Here is a 17691-nt window from a genome sequence, read left to right as displayed (position 1 = left end):
GTTCCCCTGGGCTTTGGGGCCCCAGAAGTCTACCGGTCAGGGTCCCGGCAAGAGAGAGGTGACACCAGAACTAGCTGGGAGGATCAAATGAAGGGAATCTCGTGGGCCTGGGGACGTCAGACAGCAGGAGGCTGGCGGCCACTGAGGACGGGCCAGCCCTGGGGCTCCCAGGAGATCTGAGACACAACCAGGCCTGGGCCCGGCTGAAACATGGGGTCCGGAACAACCTCACGCCCGGGGAACCTCAGTCCGCCTGCCTCTTGGCGCCAGAAGCTTGCTGTGTGCCTGGACAACCCTCACCTGCGGCGGGTCTGGCCTGGGTGACCTTGGGCCAGGAGCCCCTCCCCTGGGTCACTCTTACTGCAGGCAGGGAAGGGGTGCAGACAGGGCCTGTGTGGCCCCCCCCAAGGCCGGTGCCAGAAGCTGGGGCAAGACTGGCTCGGACCCCTAGCCACCCTTGAGTGGGCGGGGTCTGGGCCACCCCCTTCTTAGCCCAGACACCGGCACCTGCCTTATCTCAGCCATCCATCAGGGCCAGACCAACCGGTCCTGCCAGAAACCGGATCTGGGCACCGAGGCCCCTCCCTGGAGGTGTGTTCAGGTGAGCCCCCCACCTTCCAGGGTCTCTCCTGCCAGCCTGAGCAGAGGGCAGGGGCCTGGGGTGGAGGTGTGGGCCACCCGCCCCGGCCTCCCCCACCCTCTCCTGTGACAGGCAAGAGGGAGTCTGGGCTGGGACTGACGCCCCTCTCCCGGCCACCAGAGCTTGGGTGCAGGAGGGTGGGGCAGGGGCTGGACAGACCCCGAGGCACCTGGGGACGGGGTCTCATCTCCTTTTGTCAGTCACATCAGGACCCCGACATGCAGGGTCTTCGCCCTCCTCTGGCGGCCCTGGAGGGCGGCGTGCTGATGTTCCCGCCTCCAGATAGGACACAGAGGTCAGTGCCCAAGGTCACATGCGGCAGGAACGCCCTTTGAAGATGAAGTCCTAGGAGTAAGATCTCTGGATCAGAGCTTCCTTGGAACTACCCGCGTGATTGGGATTGACAAACTCAGCGCGGTTGGGGTGCCCTCGGGGACGCCCCTGGGAGGGGGCCCTGCCCACTGCCCGGCTCGGCTGCCCAGGAGGACCCACTCCTCTGGTGGAGGGCCCCAGACCCTGAGCATCAGGCCCACACAAGGTGGTCGTTTCTGCAGCTTCTGGCGTGAATCCCAGGCCAGCATGGACTGGGGACACGGGGCGGACGCGGTGACCCCGAGCGCCCGGGCGGCTCAGGGCCTGATCCCACCCAGGAATGTTCCTGCTCCCGGCCTGGCCTGGGGCTTGACTCCTGACACCAGGGAGTAAATAACTTTCCATTTGATCACCTCTCTCCTGGTGCCTCTGCCCTGGGTAAAGTGGGTGTGTCCCAGGCCGAGTCCCAGCTGCCCGCCCTGGGGGTGGGGGGGAGCGCTGGGGGGCTTCGCGGAGTCATCAGCCTCCGCGGCCCCGAGGCCCCGCACTCATCCCGGTCACCTGGTCACCTGCCCTCAAAGCACAGATGGAAAGACCGAGGCGGGGGCGGGGCGGGCCGCAGAGCTCAGGGAAGGCCAAGGACCGTCCGCGGGAGGGGTGGGAACTGGTCTCCAAATGTGCTCCCCACCGCGCAGGGGCGACTCGGGGGTCCTCTGCTGGGAACGAGGAGACAGGCCCAGAGACGCCCAGCCCCCGACCCGGGCTGCCCAGCACCAGGCAGATACGGTTCCGGCGGCGGACGATCAAGCGGGTCTGGGGCCGCCTGGCCGGCCGGTGCGGGGCGCGGGCGCCCGGGTCAGCTGGGGAGCGGGCGCGCGCCGCCAGCGTGTATCTGCATGACAAAGCGCGGCGCCGGTGGGAGCGGCCGGCCGCCCACCCGCCCGCGGCCGCAGCTGCCCGCTAAGCCGCCGCCCCGCGCCCGCCGCCCGCCCGGAGCTGGGGCCCGCCGAGCCGGGGCGGGGCGGCACGCGAGCCCGGCGCTCAGCTGTGTTTGCTCGGGGGCTGCTGCGCGGGGCGGGACAAAGGCCTTTCGGCCCGACCCCGCAGGTGGCGTGGGGGAGGGGAGGCCCGCGGGCCCCAGCCACCGAGGGCCCTCCGGTCCGGCGTCGCTGCCCCCGCCCCTCCACTGCCGTCTACACTCGCGCCCCCCACCCGCGCGTCCACGTCCAAGCCGGGCGGGTCGCTGGAGGTCCTGTCCCCAGTGGGCCCCTGTTGCAGCCTGAAGCCGGGAACCAGCTCTCTCCGCTTCCCCGTCCCATCCTCCAGAGGCCTGGACCAAGCCCAGGCGTCTCTCTGCGCCCCCCTCCCCCGTGCTGGGGGGCCCTTCACCGTCCTCCCAGCCTCAGCGGCCAGGTCTGGCCCTTCACCCCCGCCTGGACCGCCTTCCCAGGCCCCCACCTCCAGCCCCAGCGGCAGCCTGGAGGCTCCTGTGGACCCCAGAGGCGACCTCACCTGTGCGCAGCGCCACACCCTCCCCCGGCTCCCCTGACTCAGGGGGAAAAGCTGAAGCCCCCACAGACCCCACAAGGCTCGTCTCCCTCCCGCCCTGCCCCCACCCCCGACCCAAACCCGCCGCTTCGGCCCCCTCCTTCCGGGAGCGGCCAGGCCCCAGGGCCACTGCACTCTGCCCTTTGCCCTCCTTGGGTCACTCCACCCGATACCTGTTTGCCTCTTGGTCCTGTTCTCCTCCCCGGCCTTCTGGACACATGTCAGTCCTGCGCGGTGACCACTCATTCATTTCCTGCTCCCCGTGGAGGGGCGCCAGGGCGGACCCTGTCTCTTTCGTCCGCCGCTACGCCCCCCAGACCGCTGACTCGGGCACGCGGAGGCGTCCAGCAGACAGCTGCTGAGTGCATGGATGCCTTAAGCACCGGCCGTCCACGGCAGCCCCCTTCCAGCTGGAAGCGCTGAGACCCCCAGAGAGCGGGCCGCCTGCACAAGGCCAGCACAGCCAGTGGGTCTGGGAGGCAGGACTCGAATCCAGGCCCCAGCTTCCCAGGGAGGGGGCTTCCCTGCTGACTCAGATGGTAAAGAATCTGCCTGCAACACGTTCGATCCCTGGATCAGGAAGAATCCCCTGGAATCCTTCTCCCCAGGAGGAGCCTGGCCGGCTCCAGTCCAAACACTTTGCAGTTTCACTTTTCACTTCCGAGGGAGGTCTTGAACTAGAGGCCCACCAGCTGTTTTTGGCCCTCAGAACAGTTTCAGGAAAAGTACAACTGGTTATGGCTATTTAAAAAAAGATCAAGGTTTTGGGTCAAAACCCAGACCTCCAGGTTTTCTTGGCGAATTGGAACCCCTGGCCACACTGGGTGCTCAGGCCTGTGTGCCTGTTCCAGCGGGCTGCTCGCAGGCCGGGCTGGCAGACCCCCGCCCTGCCCGGGCCCCCTCCAGTGAACTTCTCGTCCTCTGGGCCGCCGCCCTTGCAGCCCCTCTATCTGGAATCCTCTCCCAGGATTCATTCCTTGGCGGGGCTCAGTCCACATGAGCCCTCCTCAGAGAAGCCCGCCCTGATTGCTCCGCTCAGGATCATTATCTGAAATCGCTCGCTCCATCTGCTTGAGGTGTGCGGCCCCTCTTTCCCAGTGGAATTGCATTCCTGGGAGGGCAGGGCCCGGGTCAGGCTTGCCACGCCTGTCCAGGACAGCGCTTGCCCCGCGGGCACCAGGGGCATACCTGGTGACTGACCAAATGAGTGAACGGGGGGCTGGCCTGCAGCGCCCCTGGTTGCGGGCACTTCTCGGAGCTTGGGGCTCACACACGTGCCCCCACCCCGCCAGCAGACCTCAGCAGGAGCTGTGTGCTGGGCAGTACAAGGTCGCGGGGTCAGGCCTCAGAGTGCCTGCTCTGTCACTACCTTGGAGGCTGAGGGAGCCTCCTCCACCTCAGCCCCAGCTCCCCGGCTCCCGAGTCTTCTGGGCCAGCGCCGAGGTCGCCCGCCCACCTCGCTCCTGTTCCGGCCACGCTGGCTTCAGTAGTAGAGGGGGTGTGGGGGGCTGACCGGTGTGCAGGCTTGCTCGAGATCCCCCGTGTGACCTGAGCCACTCTCCTGGCCTCTCTGAACCAGCTCCGCTGCCCGCTGTGAACCGGGACCCCCACCTGCCCTGCCTGAGACCCATGCTGTTCCCTGGGTCACGCAGGGCCCCCAGCACCCAGTGGGAACGCGGGACGAGGGTGCCTCCGGCCCGAACGCAGCCTCCCCAGGCCGGCGGGCTCCTGGAGTCCAGCCCACGGCGGTCACTACTTCCTGTAGGCTGCGGGCTGACTGGGCACCTGTGTGCTCACTCGTGTGTGGTCTGGGGTGGGAGTGACCATGGGTGGGAGTGTGTGAGTGTGAGACGGTGCGGCGAGGTGCCTGGAGCAGCTGGGCCAGTCCTCCCCAGCCAGGGGCAGGTGGGTAGGAGTGGGCGCTCCTGCCTTGCAGGCAGCCCTGGAGGCAGCAGTCTGCTGGGCCCCGCTGACCGGGACTGGCCGGTCCGCCTCAGCCGGAAGGGACTGGTTGGTGTCGGGGAGGAGAGCCGGACCCCAGGGTAGCCGGTTCCCAGGCCGGGCCCTGCTGGTCACGCTCCAGATCCCAGGCCGGGTGCCTGGGAGGGAGGCTGGACCCTGGCGTCGGGCACTGCAGGCCCCGGGCCCCCTCTGACCCTCCCGCTGGGGAGGTGCCCACCCACCTCGTCCTCCCTCTCGGCCACGCCTGGCTTCCCGCCCGCAGCAGGACCCCGGGCACTACTCAGCTTGCATGCAGCCCTCCGCGTCTGCTGGCCGGAGAAGCCTGCGCGTGCGGAGATGCGACCGCTTGCTCCCTGGTGCCAGCCCCCGACGCTTTGGGCGACCTGCTTTCAGATGGGCCCCGAGGGACAGGCCCTTCACCCACCCACCTCACACCATGCAGACACCGTTTCTGACCCTCCAGCCCCTGAATCTAAGGGATTTCCACGGCTCCCGCCCAGGAATCGGGGCTTGGGTGGGGGTGTCTGCCGTGTGCCCCTGGAGGTGCCCGCCCGGCCGCTTCCGAAGCATCGAGCCTGGATGCACAGACAGACCACATGAGGGGGAGACACGCCCCCTCGGGGCGCTGACTGGCGGCAGCTGTGGCCTTGGGCCCAGGCCCGGGGTGCCTACCAGGAGTCCAGCCCCGGCCGGCCTGAGCGTCACCCCGATGGCCGGCGGGTGACCAACCGGCCGTCCCCCTGCGGGGCTGGCACGGGGCGTGGCCGTGTGGCCTGGGACGCGCGTGGAAGGGTGGAAGCAGCTTGTTGCCTCCGCGTGCGTGCCTGTTCCTGGGCCCACCTCCCTGCGTGCGAGCGTGTGTGACGCGCAGCCACACTGTGGCCCCCGCATGGCACCCGTGGCCGTGGCCCTGGTCCTGGACCCGGAGTCGGGGGCCCAGGTTGCTCACTCGGGGGCTTTTGTCCGTTTCTGAAGTGACAAGAGACGTACAAAAGGGCTTTTAATTAAATCAAAGGAGGAAGCGGGCCGGCTGGGCTGCTATTATGTTACCAAATGCGAAAATGAAAACTTATTTTTAAAGCTCTGGTATTAATTTGAGATTATTCAGATAGTTAATTAAAAGTGCAGCATGTGTTAAATATTATTTCAACAAAGATTATCATCGGGTCTCCATGTAATGCAATCCACGGGCTTGGGGAGCGCTATGCAAATGCTATGTGGCTGGGAGGAAGGGCCCGCGGGGCTGGGCGAAGGCCACTCACGCCCGCTCCCCGCAGGGGCGGCCTCGCAGACCCGCCCGCGGCGGCGGCCAGGCTCCCTGGTCCGGGCCCGGGGTGACCGGGAGACCACGACCCACTCAGGCCTTCAGGGGACCGGGGTGCACAGCTGCGGGGGTGCAGGGTGTGCGCGAGGGTGCCGGCCGGGGCGTGGGTGTGTCTGGGAGCTGGTCCGCCCGCCTCTTGCACATGTGCCTCGGGCACAGGGGGGCGTGCCTCGCGGGAGGATCACGTGGGTCACGGGGCGTGGGGCACACGCCCGTCTGCACATAGCACTGCCAGCCTGCTTGGAGCTTGAGCCCGAAGCAGCCATGTTTAAAGAAAGTGAAGCTGAGTGTCAGGTTTTATTTAACTGGTGTGCCCAAAAGAGTGCCGGTTCAACAGGTGACCCGCATAAACACTGCTGGCCGTGGCGGTCTGCGTTCACTTTCCACTCTGAGCCCTGGAGGTCGGGGGTGCGGGGCCTGCAGGCACCCCGGCCAGGCCCTGCATTCAGGTGTCCCTGCCGGGCCGCCTCTGCGCCGGCCTCGGAGGCGCGGGTCGCTCCTGCCCTCTGTCGGCCGCCGGCGGCAGCGCGGAGCCCACGGCTCACCCCGCCCGTGGGCCAGTCCTTGCCCGCGGGCGCCTCGGGCCATTTCCCACCAGGGGCTGCGGTGCCCATGGGAGGGCAGGGGCTCAAAGAGGGCCCGCCACCCGCCGAGGGTCACACAGCATGATGGCAGGGAGGGCCCAGCTCTGGCGCCTGGCTGTGACCCCCACGGGCCCTCAGCTGTGAGCAGGGTGTGTCTGAGGTCTGCTGTACGGCCCGGGCACAGGTGGTGCCCAGTAAATCTGTCCCGGGTGTGGTACCATGCCAGGACGCGCCTGCCCCGAGGGCCCGGGGCCTTGCTCAGTGCCCTGGACCTCAGGCCGACGGCTCTTGTGGTTTGCGAGGACCTTGCCAACGTCCCCTCCTCGTCACCTTCGGAGCCCAACAGGAGCGCCCCCCGGCCTCCCCCAGCCTGGCTCAGCGCCTGGTCCCCCGGGGAAGGAGCAAGACAGCCGTGTCGGCAGGGGACACAGCATGCCGATCGCCGGGAACATCAGACACCACTAACGTCACATCCCAGCGTTCTACAACCGGCCACTTACTCAAGAGACGTCAAACTCAGGGTCACCTGAAATTTCAGGGGCTTATTCACAGTGGCCCCACCCTGGAAACCGCCTGACTCTTCCCCAGCTGGAGGACGCACGCACAGTGCAGCCTGCTCAGCGGCCAAGGGAACCACGGCCCACGCTACGGATGGTGCTTGGGCCCGGAGGAGGCGGCACGGCCACAGGCACGGGACCCCCGAGACGACGCACGACCGTAGGGACAGAGAGCTGAGCGCAGCACGACGGGTCCCGGGCGCCGGCAGGACCTGGAGGGGCGACTTGTCTGTAAAGGACCGAGTGCGCTTCCCCAGACCAGCAGGCTGTGTGTGGGAAAGGTCTCTGTACGCAGCCAGCAATGATTTCCAAAAACACAGCTAGTTGCAGACTTTCAGAGTCTCGGATGCACTCAGGGCCCCCGCCTCTGGTCCCGATGGTGATCTTTGATCCTGCAGCCTGGGAAAGGGAAGGAGCGGGTGGCCTGCTGCCCACGATGACAGGCAGGCTGGGGGTCTGCAGAGGCTCGACCGCGGAGCCTGGAGGGCCCCAGACTGGAGGCTGCCCCCACGACTCACTTCCCACATGGCTGTTGGTGGGAGTGCATTGTGTTGTGCTGTGTGCATGTTTCACATGTTTGAACTAGTTCCCTAATAAACACGACAAATGCTGAAGTGATTTAAAACAAGAACAACATGATTCCCCCTGCAGAACCCCGCCGGCCTCTCCTGCAGCCCTGGGAGCCGAGAGCCACCGCGGGCTGGCGCAGCAGGCGGCTGGGGCCCGGGTCAGGTCGCGCACGAGTTTCTGGGTGTCCCCGTCCCTGCCCCCCATTGCCAAGGCTCCGCGCGCATTCTGTCCCGCAGCCCCCAGGGGTGGGCGCTGGCTTCCCACCACAGAGGACCGAATGGGGTGCGGCCACTGCCGAGGACCGGCTGTGAGGCTGGGAGCACAGTGTTAACCAACTGGAGACAGAATTTACATGCCGTGAAGCTCCCCAATGAAAGCAGACACATCAGTGGTTTTCGTGTGTTGACAACGTGGTGCAACCGTCACCATGATCTAAGCTGAGGACATTTTGTCCCCAAAAGGGAGCCTCACCCACGAGCCGTCACAGCCATCCGGCCAGGTCCCCCGGCCCCTGGCGACCACAGGGTGCTGGCTACAACTATGGGCTTGCCTACTCGGGACCCTTCTGAAAATGCCATGATCTGATGTATGACTTTGCTGTCTGGCTTCTGTCACTGAGCCTGTTTGCAGGGCTCACCCTTGTGGAGCCTGCGTCCGTATTTAATTCCACGTTTCACTTCTCCACTCATCAGAGAATCGGGTCCTCCCTGCTCTTCCGCTCTCCTGACTCACACGCTTTCCTGTGGACCGACGTTTTCAGCTCTTTCTGTGGACTGATGTTTTCCGCTCTCTTTGGTGCCGGCCTTGGAGTGGAATTGCTGGGTCATATGGTAACTTTTGAGATGGCTGGATGGCATCACCGACTCGATGGACATGAGTTTGAGTAAACTCCGGGAGTTGGTGATGGACAGGGAGGCCTGGCGTGCTGTGATTCATGGGGTCGCAAAGAGTTGGACACGACTGAGCGACTGAACTGAACTGATGGTAACTTTATTGCTACTTTTTAAAACAGCTTCCCTGTGATGTAACACATATGGCTCAGCTCACTCCGTGTGTGTGATTCTGTGCTGCAGTACCGTCACCGAGCTGGCCCCGTCACCACAATCAGCGTTAGATCCTGCTCAGCACCTGGAAGAGAACCCTGTCCCCCACGATCTCCGCCCTCTCCTCCCATGCTCTCCTGGCCCGAGGACGCGCCCTGCCTCCACGGAGTCGCCTGCTCTGGGTAGCCCACACGTGGGGAATCACAGAACACGGCTTCCCGAGTGTCTGGCTTTTTCTCCTCGGTGTTTGCAAGGCCCGTCCTCGTGGCATCAGCACGGCATCCCTTTGTTACCACTGTCATCACCGAGGAGCGTTTCAGGTGACCGTGTCTCACGGGGCAGCATTCCGGGTGGCGTGCAGGTGACCCAGCTCGTGCTGCTTACCGATCCATCCGCTGGTAAACGTCAGCGCCGCTCCCACTCTGGGGCAGTAACTGTTTCACTTTCTAGGAGACCCCCGGTGGTGGCCAGGGAGCACGTGGTGGGCACCCCGCCATCCTCACCACTCCCCAGCAAGGCAGGTCCCACCAGACACTCGTCTTGCTGGGGCCCACATCTGCTTGTGCCGTGGAAAGTGGGGTGCTGGTGGCTGTGGGGTCTGGGAACGGGCCACGTGACCCCCGGGGCAGGTGGCCCATGGAACCTGCAGGAAGGACCGGGATGCTGACTCTCCCTGGAGAGAGGCTGGACTGGGACTCCCAGACTTGAGGCCGGGGCAGCAGCTGTCCCCGCCCTCCTGGTGCCCCTCAGAGGGGGCAGGCCATTCCAAGAGGCCCCGAGGCCCCGGGCAGCACGCAGGAGACCTCGGTCCTGTTACTGGTCAAAGGAATCAATGAGGCAAAGGGCCTCAGGCAGTGGCCGATGGCAGCCGGGGCGTCTCAGGGGGATGAGGGCACGGTGGGCTTCTCGGAGTTGCTGGCTGGGGGACGCTGCCCTGCAGGCCAGCCCTGGGGGCAGGGAGCTGCTGGTGGAGACTTGGAGCCTGCAGCATCCCCCCGTGAGGGGCTGCTCGTCTCAGCTGGGGGCAGATCGCCCCGTGTCTGGAGGCGTGCAAGCAGAGGCTGTGGCAGTGGGCCCTGCCTGGCCTGGGGGGCCCGGGCACACAGGCCAGGTGATGTGCCCGCTCTGGAGCACGTGGTGTCCACACGTGGGCTGGGGAGGGGTGCTTGGGGCTCCGGGGGCAGCCGGCCCCTTGGTCCTGTGGCGATGGGGAGATAGGCGAAGGCTGGCGGGCTGCACCCGGGAGGAATGCGCCCGCCTCCTGCTCGTAAAGCTGCTCTTCCCGCCTCTCGTGTGCTGGAGGAGGTCATGCAGAGGTCACCATCAGGAGAGGCTGGCACAAGGCGCGGAGGCCAGCTCCGGCGGCTCACACCCCGGGGCGCGGGGCCCTCGGTGGACCAGCTCTAGGCTGCTCACACCCCGGGGCGCGGGGCCCTCAGTGGACCAACTCCAGGCTGCTCACACCCTGGGGCACGGGGCCCTCAGCGGGCCGCCAGGCAGCGCAGGGTGGGCAGGGAACGGAGGCGAGTGCAGCAGGACTCAGGGCTGCACCTGGCCGAGAGCCTGAGGTCAGATTCTCGGTGCCCCCAGGGGTACTGCCCAGGGGACCGCAGAGACGCGGACGAGACTGCCAGCCCCTGGCCTGTGCTGGGGCCGCTCACAGGGGCCCTGGGGTCATGCGGCCCAGCTGTGGGTGGGCCTCGGCCCAGGCGGACTGGGCTCGCTCAGAGGCTGTGCAGGCAGGGAGCGGGCCTGGACAGGCCGGAGGGCGTGGCGTGGCCCCCTGTGCCCTGCCGGTCGGGGACAAGCCTGGGATGCCCGGCTCGGGAACCTGGGTGTGGTGTCCTTGGCGTCTGCACCCGGGCTACCATCTTCTGCCCCTGGGCCCCAGTGGAGGGCGCAGAGCTGGAGGCCATGGGACCCAGCGTGTCTCTCCGGGGCACCCGGTCTGGGTCCTGGCCTGGGCCTGGCTGGTGCGCCTGGCGAGGCTGGTGGAGGCCCGGAGGTGGGGGTACCGTGAGCCAGAGGCACAGAGCCGGGAGCCCTTGGGAGACAGGCTGCCCCTCGGGGCCATAATGGGCACGTGGGGGGGGGCTGGCACCCCCGGAGGCCGCCCCCTGCCCACCCCCCTCCGGCCCACCTGCCCGCTTACGCCCGCCTCCAGCAGAGTCGCTCTCCTGTGTGCAGTGAGGAAGGAAATTGCAAATTAATCTTTATTTCCATCTTGGAAGAAAATCTTAATTCTCTGCATGGAAATGATCCCCGTCCTCCCAGGGAATCAATTACGGGCTGCCACTGCAGTCAGCCCCGGCCAATCGGAGCAGGGCCGGCCCCAGGCCCCACACCCCCCACCGTCTCTGGGGCCTTCCCGGGGTGCACTCAGCTCTCAGGGTGCCCTGGCCCTCTGCGTGTCTCTCAGAGTCCGCCCCACTGTCTCCCCTGGGGTCTGTCTCTCTTTCTCTCCTGCTATTTGTCTCTGTTCATTTCTCATTGTCTCTGCAACTCCCCGTTCCCAGCGCCCCGGGGACCTCTGAGCTGCCGCCTCAAGGGTGGGCCTGGGTCCCGGCTCAGCCCTGCCCCCAGGGTGGCCTCGGGAGCCGCCAACGTCCACACTCGTGCCTGCGGGCGCCTCAGGCTGGCCGCCCCTGTCCAGGCCTGGCCCCTGGCTTTGCTGTGAGGGTTTCCAGCCGGGGGGCGGGTGGGGGGCGCCCTGCTGGCCGACAGCCTCAGTGTTTCCACCCGAGCTGTGGGCACCCCCGGGGGTTCCCCTCCCAGCGCCTCCGCCCGCCGGGAGATGCTTGTCTCTTTATCAGCGGCGCCCTGTGACTCTGACAACTGTCTCTCCTTATCAGCGGCCCACCCAGCATCCACAGGGTGGGGGTGGCCGCGGCCCGCCCCGTGTCCACCCGCGCACCCAGACCCCACTCTGCGCCGGGACTTGCCCTGAGGGGCAGAGGACCCCCGTCTGCCTCTGTTTCCCTGTGAGGAGGGGGCCCAGGAAGTGGGGTGTCTGCTCCCCAGTCCGTCCCCAGGTGGAGCCCCCCGCACGGGCAGGTATCGGGGTGGGGGCACCCATCACCCCGACTCCCCAGCCCTGAGAACCAGGAGGCCCACATCTGATTAAGGCCGGTCCCTGCCCCTTGCGCAAGTCTGCCCACCCTGCCTGCCCCCCGGGGGGGCCCACCGCCTCCGCCAGACTCACCCTGGCTGAGTACCTCCAGCCACGTCCAGATCCCCTCCGCCCGCCCCCCCGGCCCTGCAGAGCACACCCCAATTCCCCTCTTCTCCCGTTTGGCTTCGTCCCCCACCCCCCACCCCTCGGTGCCACATCTGGGAGCCGTGGGGCTGGGCTCAGCACGCCCAGGAGTCCCGCACCCCTTCGGCTGTGGGGCCCCACCTCGGGGCGGACGTCTGCCCCTGGTGCCAAGGACAGAGGCCATACAGAAGCCCCCACCCCGCCTGGCTGTGGCCCCTCCTTCTGGGCTGCCTGCCCGTCCTCCAGACAGGTCCTGCCTGCACAGGCCTGGACGGGACCCTGGGCTGAAGCGGGGGTCGGCGTGCTCGGGGGCCGGCTGGAGGCCTCGGGGAAGCTGGGCCCCCAGGGCCTGCCTGGGGCTCCAGGGAAGCCCGGGTCCTGTGTCTGGCTGGTCCAGCCCCACCTCCCCCGGCCCCTCGAGGCTGCACCCCGTGGGCTCAGAGGCTGCGGCCGTGGCTGGGGGGCGGGTGCCTTGCTGGGTGGTGGCTGTGGGAAGCTGGGGGCCGGGCTGAGTCTGTGGGTGCCCCCGGGGGATCAGGTGGGAGGTAGCCTGGGTGGTCGGCTGGGCTCCCGGCCGCCCTTTATCTGCAGCCCAGCTGTGGCCGCAGGAAGCGGCCGTTTCTCTCTGCCGAGCTGTCTCCCCACCAGACCTGGTGATAACGGAGCGGGGGGACAGCGTTGAGCAACACCCCGTGGGCGCACGACCTCTAACCTGCCGGCCCTGGGGGCTGGGGGCACAGGGCCGTCCCGCCCGCCGAGTCCGGCACACGGCAGGTGCTCAGTGAGTGCGCAGCGACCAGCCCCAGGCGTCTTCCCAACCCTGCCCCCTCCCTCCCCGGGCACTCGGCCTCAGCCTGCACGCCCCCCACCCCCTGCCCAGCTCTGCCCCTGCTGGCCCATCACCAGCCCGCCCTGGGGGTCCGCTTCCAACCGGAGAGGCCCCTGCCCCCCGGGAGGGCCTGGGGCTTGGCGAGGGGTGCCCAGAGCTGGTGGGAAGTTGGGGGCTGGGGGCTTCTCTGAACGCTGAGCTGACACTCTCACTGCCTCAACGGCTGCACCCCCGTCTCCCTGCCCTGCCACAGGCCCAGGGCTGGGGTCAGCTGCCCAGGGGGGCACGGTACCCCACGCCTGGCACCCCGCTGCCTGGCTGCCTCCGAGCCGTCGAGCCCTTACCCTGGCTGGGCTGGCTGATGAGTGGCCCTGCTCCATTATCAGCCAAACGCTAATTACTCTCTTTAATCAGAACTGCTGTTGTGGAGGCTCCCAGGAGCCCAGCCAGGGCTGGGTGACGTGACCTCACCCCGCCTCACACAGCCAAGGGGGACAGACATGGCTGGGAGGCCATGGCCAGGACTGTCCTGAGCCCCAGAAGGGAGCCTGGAAATTCCAGCCGCTGTGAGGAGGCCTGGGCCCCCTCGGGGAAGCTCGGGTGTGTGCAATGGGGCGGTGAGTCCCCGTGCCCACCCCACCAGGCCCCGGGGACAAGCTGGCCTGGAAACGCGCTGTTGCCCTGTGCGTACCGGACCTGACATCCGCCTCGTCACCCCACTCCCACGACTTGACGGGCAGGGCCCCCGGACGGGGCACCCCCAGACATGGGCCCCTGGGCACGCGCCAGCCGGCAGGGGCCGGTGAGAACAGAAGCTACCCCCTTGCCTGCCCTGGCCCCCGGGGCTTCCCGTCGAGGAGACTTTATCTGTCAAAACTGTATTAACCCAGAAGCCTGTTTCCATCAGTCTCGATTCCAGAGACGCTTCCAGATAAGCCTTATCGCCCGGCTGGTGCATTAGTCCCGCCAGCCAGCCGGGGGCCTGCGGATCGCGGCTGCCCCTCCCGCCGAGTGAGCCTGTGGCAGGACGCCTGCCCCTGGCCCGTTCCCTGGGGGCAGCTCTTTCTGAGACTGCAGCGGAGGTGCTGGGGCAGGGTGGGGGCCCCTGGGGAGATCCAGACCCTGGGTTCAGAGCCCAGCTGCACTGCGCATGGGCGGCCCCCACTTCTAAACTGGACCCCTGCTTCCCAGGGCACCCGGCAGGTGGCGGTGGGTGCAGATGCCACTGGCTGCCGCAGGGCCCTCTCTTCCTGAGACGCAGAAGGTCTGAGGGTGCCCAGAGCCATGGGAGGCGGGCACTGCCCGCGAGAGCACACACAGGGTGCCCGCCCCCGGGTGCCCGCCCGTCTGCCGTGCTCCCCTTTCGAAGGCTGTGCCCGGCTGATGCGGCTGGGGCGCTCAGGTTTCGACTGATGCCAGGGCTGATAGCATCTCCTCCCGGGCCGAGGGCCACACGGGCAGGCACACTGCTCCGGAGCTGCACGCCGTGGCCGGGGGCCCCCGCCCCGTGCCTCAGCATCCCCGCCCGAGTCCACCTCCCACCTGGGGCCGCTGCTCCCCTGGAGAGCACCAGGCTGGGGGCCACGGGGCCTCTGCCGGAAGTCACCCCTGGGGACCCTGTCCTGGGGAGACGCGTGCAGGCATCAGTGGGGGCTGAATGGGAGCAGGGCCTGGAGTCTGGCCGGAGCGGGGGAGTCGGTGGCGGTCCACAGGGGCTTCTCAACTGGGACGTGGGGGCCGGGTCTGGACTCTCCCTGCCCGCCCGGCCCTCCGCTACCATCCTGGACGCTGACCTCCTGCTGGCACGGCCACGTGCATGGGTCCGGCAGGCCCACGGCACCCTGTCCTCCCAGGGCCCTGGCTCAGGGCTGACCAGGCCCTAGTCACTGATCACAACCTGTCCCTGGTAATACTTTTAATGCCGCGTTTGCAAATTAAGGCATGATGCACCGATTACTAGGGTAAAAGGGAGGCCTCTGTGTCTACCCGCAGGCCAAACACAGGGTCGCTGCAGCACCTGTCCGTCCTGCAGACGTCTGTAAACGCCTGGATGCCCTGTGAAGTGTCCGCAGGGATGGCAGAGTTGCAGGGGGCAGAGGAGGCCGGGTGGGGCTCTGCCGGGCTCCGAGGGGGCTCAGGCGCCTACCTGAGAGCTCCTAGTCCTGGCGTGTGGGGACAGCCCCCAGCCTGCCTCCCGCCCCATGGCACAGGCCTGGCCCCTGTGGCTCCCAGATCCCCCAGGGGTGCTCCTCCGGGACATGCCTTCCCTGGACATGGCTGCTCTCTCGAGGTCCAGGACGCCCCGGGGCTGCCCAAGGACCTGACGCTCCGTGGACACCCTCAGCCCACTGGGTCCCTCCCGTGGCCCCAGGCCCATCAGGAGCCTTGGCGGTTCCTCTGACGTTCGCCCTGGGAGGGAGGGGGTGCCTGTGAAGCAGAGGGACCAGAACAGCAGGTGGGCACCATGGGCATTTATTTGCAGCTGCCAACTGGGCAGCCTGGGACCCCCTGACCCTTTTGACATGGCTCTTCCGGCGAGAGGCACGGGGGTGCGGGCACAGAGCCCGTCCGGGGCCTCCGGGGGGAGCCCAGAGGCAGCGGCACGTCTGGCACTGCGGCCTAGCCGGGTCTGGGGGGCCGGCAGGCACTCAGGGAGACTGGACCATGCGCTTGTGGGCATCAAAGACGTAGCGCTTGAAGGACAGGCTGAGGCCCACGGGTTGGGCAGGCTCCGGCCGCTCTGCCTCCTCCGGCTTGGCCGCCTCACCCCGGCCGGCGCGGCCCCGCTTCTTGAGGGCGGACGTCAGGATGCTCTTGGAGTCGGGGCTCAGGCCACCTGCGAGGCACAGAGGGGGAGCCCGTCATTTCACTGGGTCCCCGACTGCAGTGACCCCGCCCCCCGATGGAGCCAGGACCCCAGCACCGCCGGGCCCCGCCCCTCCTGTGCCACCGCACCCCCATGCTGGTCCGGCCACCAGCCCCTCTGGCCTGGGGTTCAGTGAGGCTCCCACCGGCCCCCAGCGCCCGGCCAGCGCCCACCCTGGGCCCAGGCCCCTGGGGCAGCCCTGCGCTCGCTGGCCGTGTCCTCCCCTGCCGTGAATGGCCCACTGCCCCGGCGCTCACGCTGACTCTCACCCGAGACCTGAGAGAGACAGCCTTCCACCCAGGGCGCGCCCGCGGCGACTCTGCAGGCGGCATCACGGTTCTGCCCCAGGACCCCGATGGACTGGAGGGCGGAAGGAGCGGCCGTGGAGCTCCGGCTGGCGCCCCCTCCCTGGGTGCTGGCTGACGCTGTCCCCTGACTGCAGGCCGAGCGGGGCGGCCCCCATGGCTCCCTGGTTCCTCTAAGCACCCACGCCGGGTGCAGACCCGCTGTCTCCCCGGCTGGCTGAGTGACAGCAAAGCTCGCTTCCTGCTGGCGCCCCGCCGCCCACTGCTCTCTGTCCCCAAGGCCGGTCCTGGAGCCTCGCCACGCTCACGACGGCCGATGCTGTTCCTCGGCGCGGACGCCCTGCCCTCCCCAGTGCCAGGGCCCCTTTCTGCAGGGCTTGTCTTTACGAGGAGCCTGTCTGGGGGCAGCAGGAGGCAGCCTCTTGGTGGGCCACGGGCGGGGGCCACCCTACCGAGAGCCCTGGGGGGGCTGGCCGAGGCTCGGGCCAGCCCTGCACCAGCAGGCGCCCCAAGCCGGTCACTCCCTCCTGTGAGCTCCGTGACCCTGCCGGGGGCCTGTGGGAGGAGCTGTGCCCGCCCCTCTGGGCAGCGAGGGTCCCGGCAGGCCGCATGCCCCAGGATGGCACTCGCTCCTGACACACACCAAGGGCCTCCATCGGCCACAGGCCCCCGGCTGGCTGTCCAGGCGGGGTCCTCCCCGCCCCGCCCGGGCAGTGGCTGGCTCCCCGAGGAGCGGAGCCGGCAGGACCGCCCACCTGCGTCACACCAGGAGGACCCCTGTGCCCCATGCCCCCCGCATGCCCGTGGGGAGTGGGGTCTGAGGGGGCTGGGCTGGGCGGGCATGTGAACTCTGGGCCACATCTGGGGCTGAATGCAGGCTGCCGCCCCCAGCCCATCACTGGGAGCTGGGGGCGTCCACCCGGGGCCGACTGTGGGAAACGGTGCTGCAGCAGACCTGCCCCAGGAGCAGCCGCGGGGCACCTGGAACGGGGATGACCGCAGACTCGGTCGGGGCAGCCCTGCCCCTGCACAGGGGCTCCGTCTGCCTCTCCACCGCCCACCTCAGCCTGCACCCCCCGGGGGGCTGGGCGCTCAGCTGACGAGGCTCTGGGATGGGGTGGCCAAGAGGCCCGCTGCCCCGGGGAGCCAGGCTCCCGCTGGGCAGCGGGTTGTGGAACCACAGGCCCTGGGCCAGGGCATGGGGCGTGGGAAGGGCTCCGGGCCAGCCCTCCCGCAGGCGCCAGGCCGGCAGGTGCCCTCTGCCTCCGGGCTCCTCCTGCAGGGCGGGGGCTGGCACAGACCCTGGCAGACGGCATGGGCGCCCCGGCCCTCTGGTGCCGCGAGGTCTGATGGCTGCAGGGGCGGGGGCTCCAGGTCCGCGCCCGACGGGGAGACAGGTGCGGCCCAATCTGCGGGCCATCTTGCCGTGAGGGCTCTCGTTATACACGGCACAGACCTCGTGCCGACCGGAGCGGTAGGGCCGGGAGTCCACCAGACATGGGCGACGACGTGCTATCTGCCGTCCTGAGACACTGGCCCCGCTTCCCTCTGCTCCGCTACGGGGCGGCCTGGACTCAAGGCCAGGACGCCGGCCAGCAGAGATGGTCCGCTGGGGCAGCTGGCTGTTGGGGTCCTGGCAACGCTCCCGGAGCTGCCTTGTTTCGCGGGGGCCTTTCCTGCGGCCGAGTGGCCAGTGGCGTGGACTGAGGGCAGGTCAGGGCGTCGGTGGTCACCTGGAAGCCTGCACACAGTCCTCCTGGCTTGGGAGACACCTGGGGAGGGGGCGCGTCCTCAGAGCTCGGGTCTGAGAAGGGGCAGGAGCCCCAGCGGCCTGTCGGGGGCGAGGGCGGGGACAGGGGTCTGGCCTGCGGGTGCAGGCGGGTGTGTCAGGTGAA

General features: G+C 68.2%; 2 protein-coding genes across 2 annotated transcripts in view; one reads left to right on the top strand and one right to left on the bottom strand.

Annotated features, from left to right (window-relative positions):
- The first annotated feature begins 6454 nt into the window (after positions 1-6454).
- Positions 6455-14508, top strand: LOC139033805 (collagen, type I, alpha 1b-like). The gene is made up of 14 exons (XM_070463486.1): positions 6455-6510; positions 6597-6784; positions 6959-7087; positions 7602-7742; positions 7959-8022; positions 8991-9057; positions 9291-9437; positions 10026-10233; positions 10432-10545; positions 11057-11213; positions 12043-12341; positions 12445-12570; positions 13269-13427; positions 13817-14508. The coding sequence occupies exons 1-14, from the start codon at positions 6455-6457 to the stop codon at positions 14506-14508; spliced, it is 2547 nt and encodes an 848-aa protein (XP_070319587.1).
- A 573-nt stretch (positions 14509-15081) lies between these two features.
- Positions 15082-17691, bottom strand: part of EEFSEC (eukaryotic elongation factor, selenocysteine-tRNA specific) — a 113990-nt gene continuing 111380 nt past the window's right edge. Inside the window, exon 7 of the mRNA XM_070463474.1 lies at positions 15082-15461. Within this exon, the coding sequence (XP_070319575.1) occupies positions 15274-15461 (188 nt within the window). The 3' untranslated portion in view covers positions 15082-15273. The remainder of the gene's footprint in view (positions 15462-17691) is intronic.

Source organism: Odocoileus virginianus, unplaced genomic scaffold (assembly GCF_023699985.2).
Source record: "Odocoileus virginianus isolate 20LAN1187 ecotype Illinois unplaced genomic scaffold, Ovbor_1.2 Unplaced_Contig_3, whole genome shotgun sequence".
Lineage (NCBI taxonomy): Eukaryota > Metazoa > Chordata > Mammalia > Artiodactyla > Cervidae > Odocoileus > Odocoileus virginianus.
The sequence above is the reverse complement of the archived record's forward strand: the minus strand, read 5'-3'. Positions and strand labels throughout refer to the sequence as shown.

Bases quoted from the DNA above. Each gene is read 5' to 3' on its own strand.
- LOC139033805 (XM_070463486.1), top strand. From the start codon at position 6,455: ATGGCAGGGAGGGCCCAGCTCTGGCGCCTGGCTGTGACCCCCACGGGC. The intron at 6,511-6,596 runs GTGAGCAGGGTG...GTACCATGCCAG, and splicing joins ACCCCCACGGGCCCTCAGCT to GACGCGCCTGCCCCGAGGGC. The intron at 8,023-8,990 runs GTGCTGGCTACA...TTCACTTTCTAG, and splicing joins CGGCCCCTGGCGACCACAGG to GAGACCCCCGGTGGTGGCCA.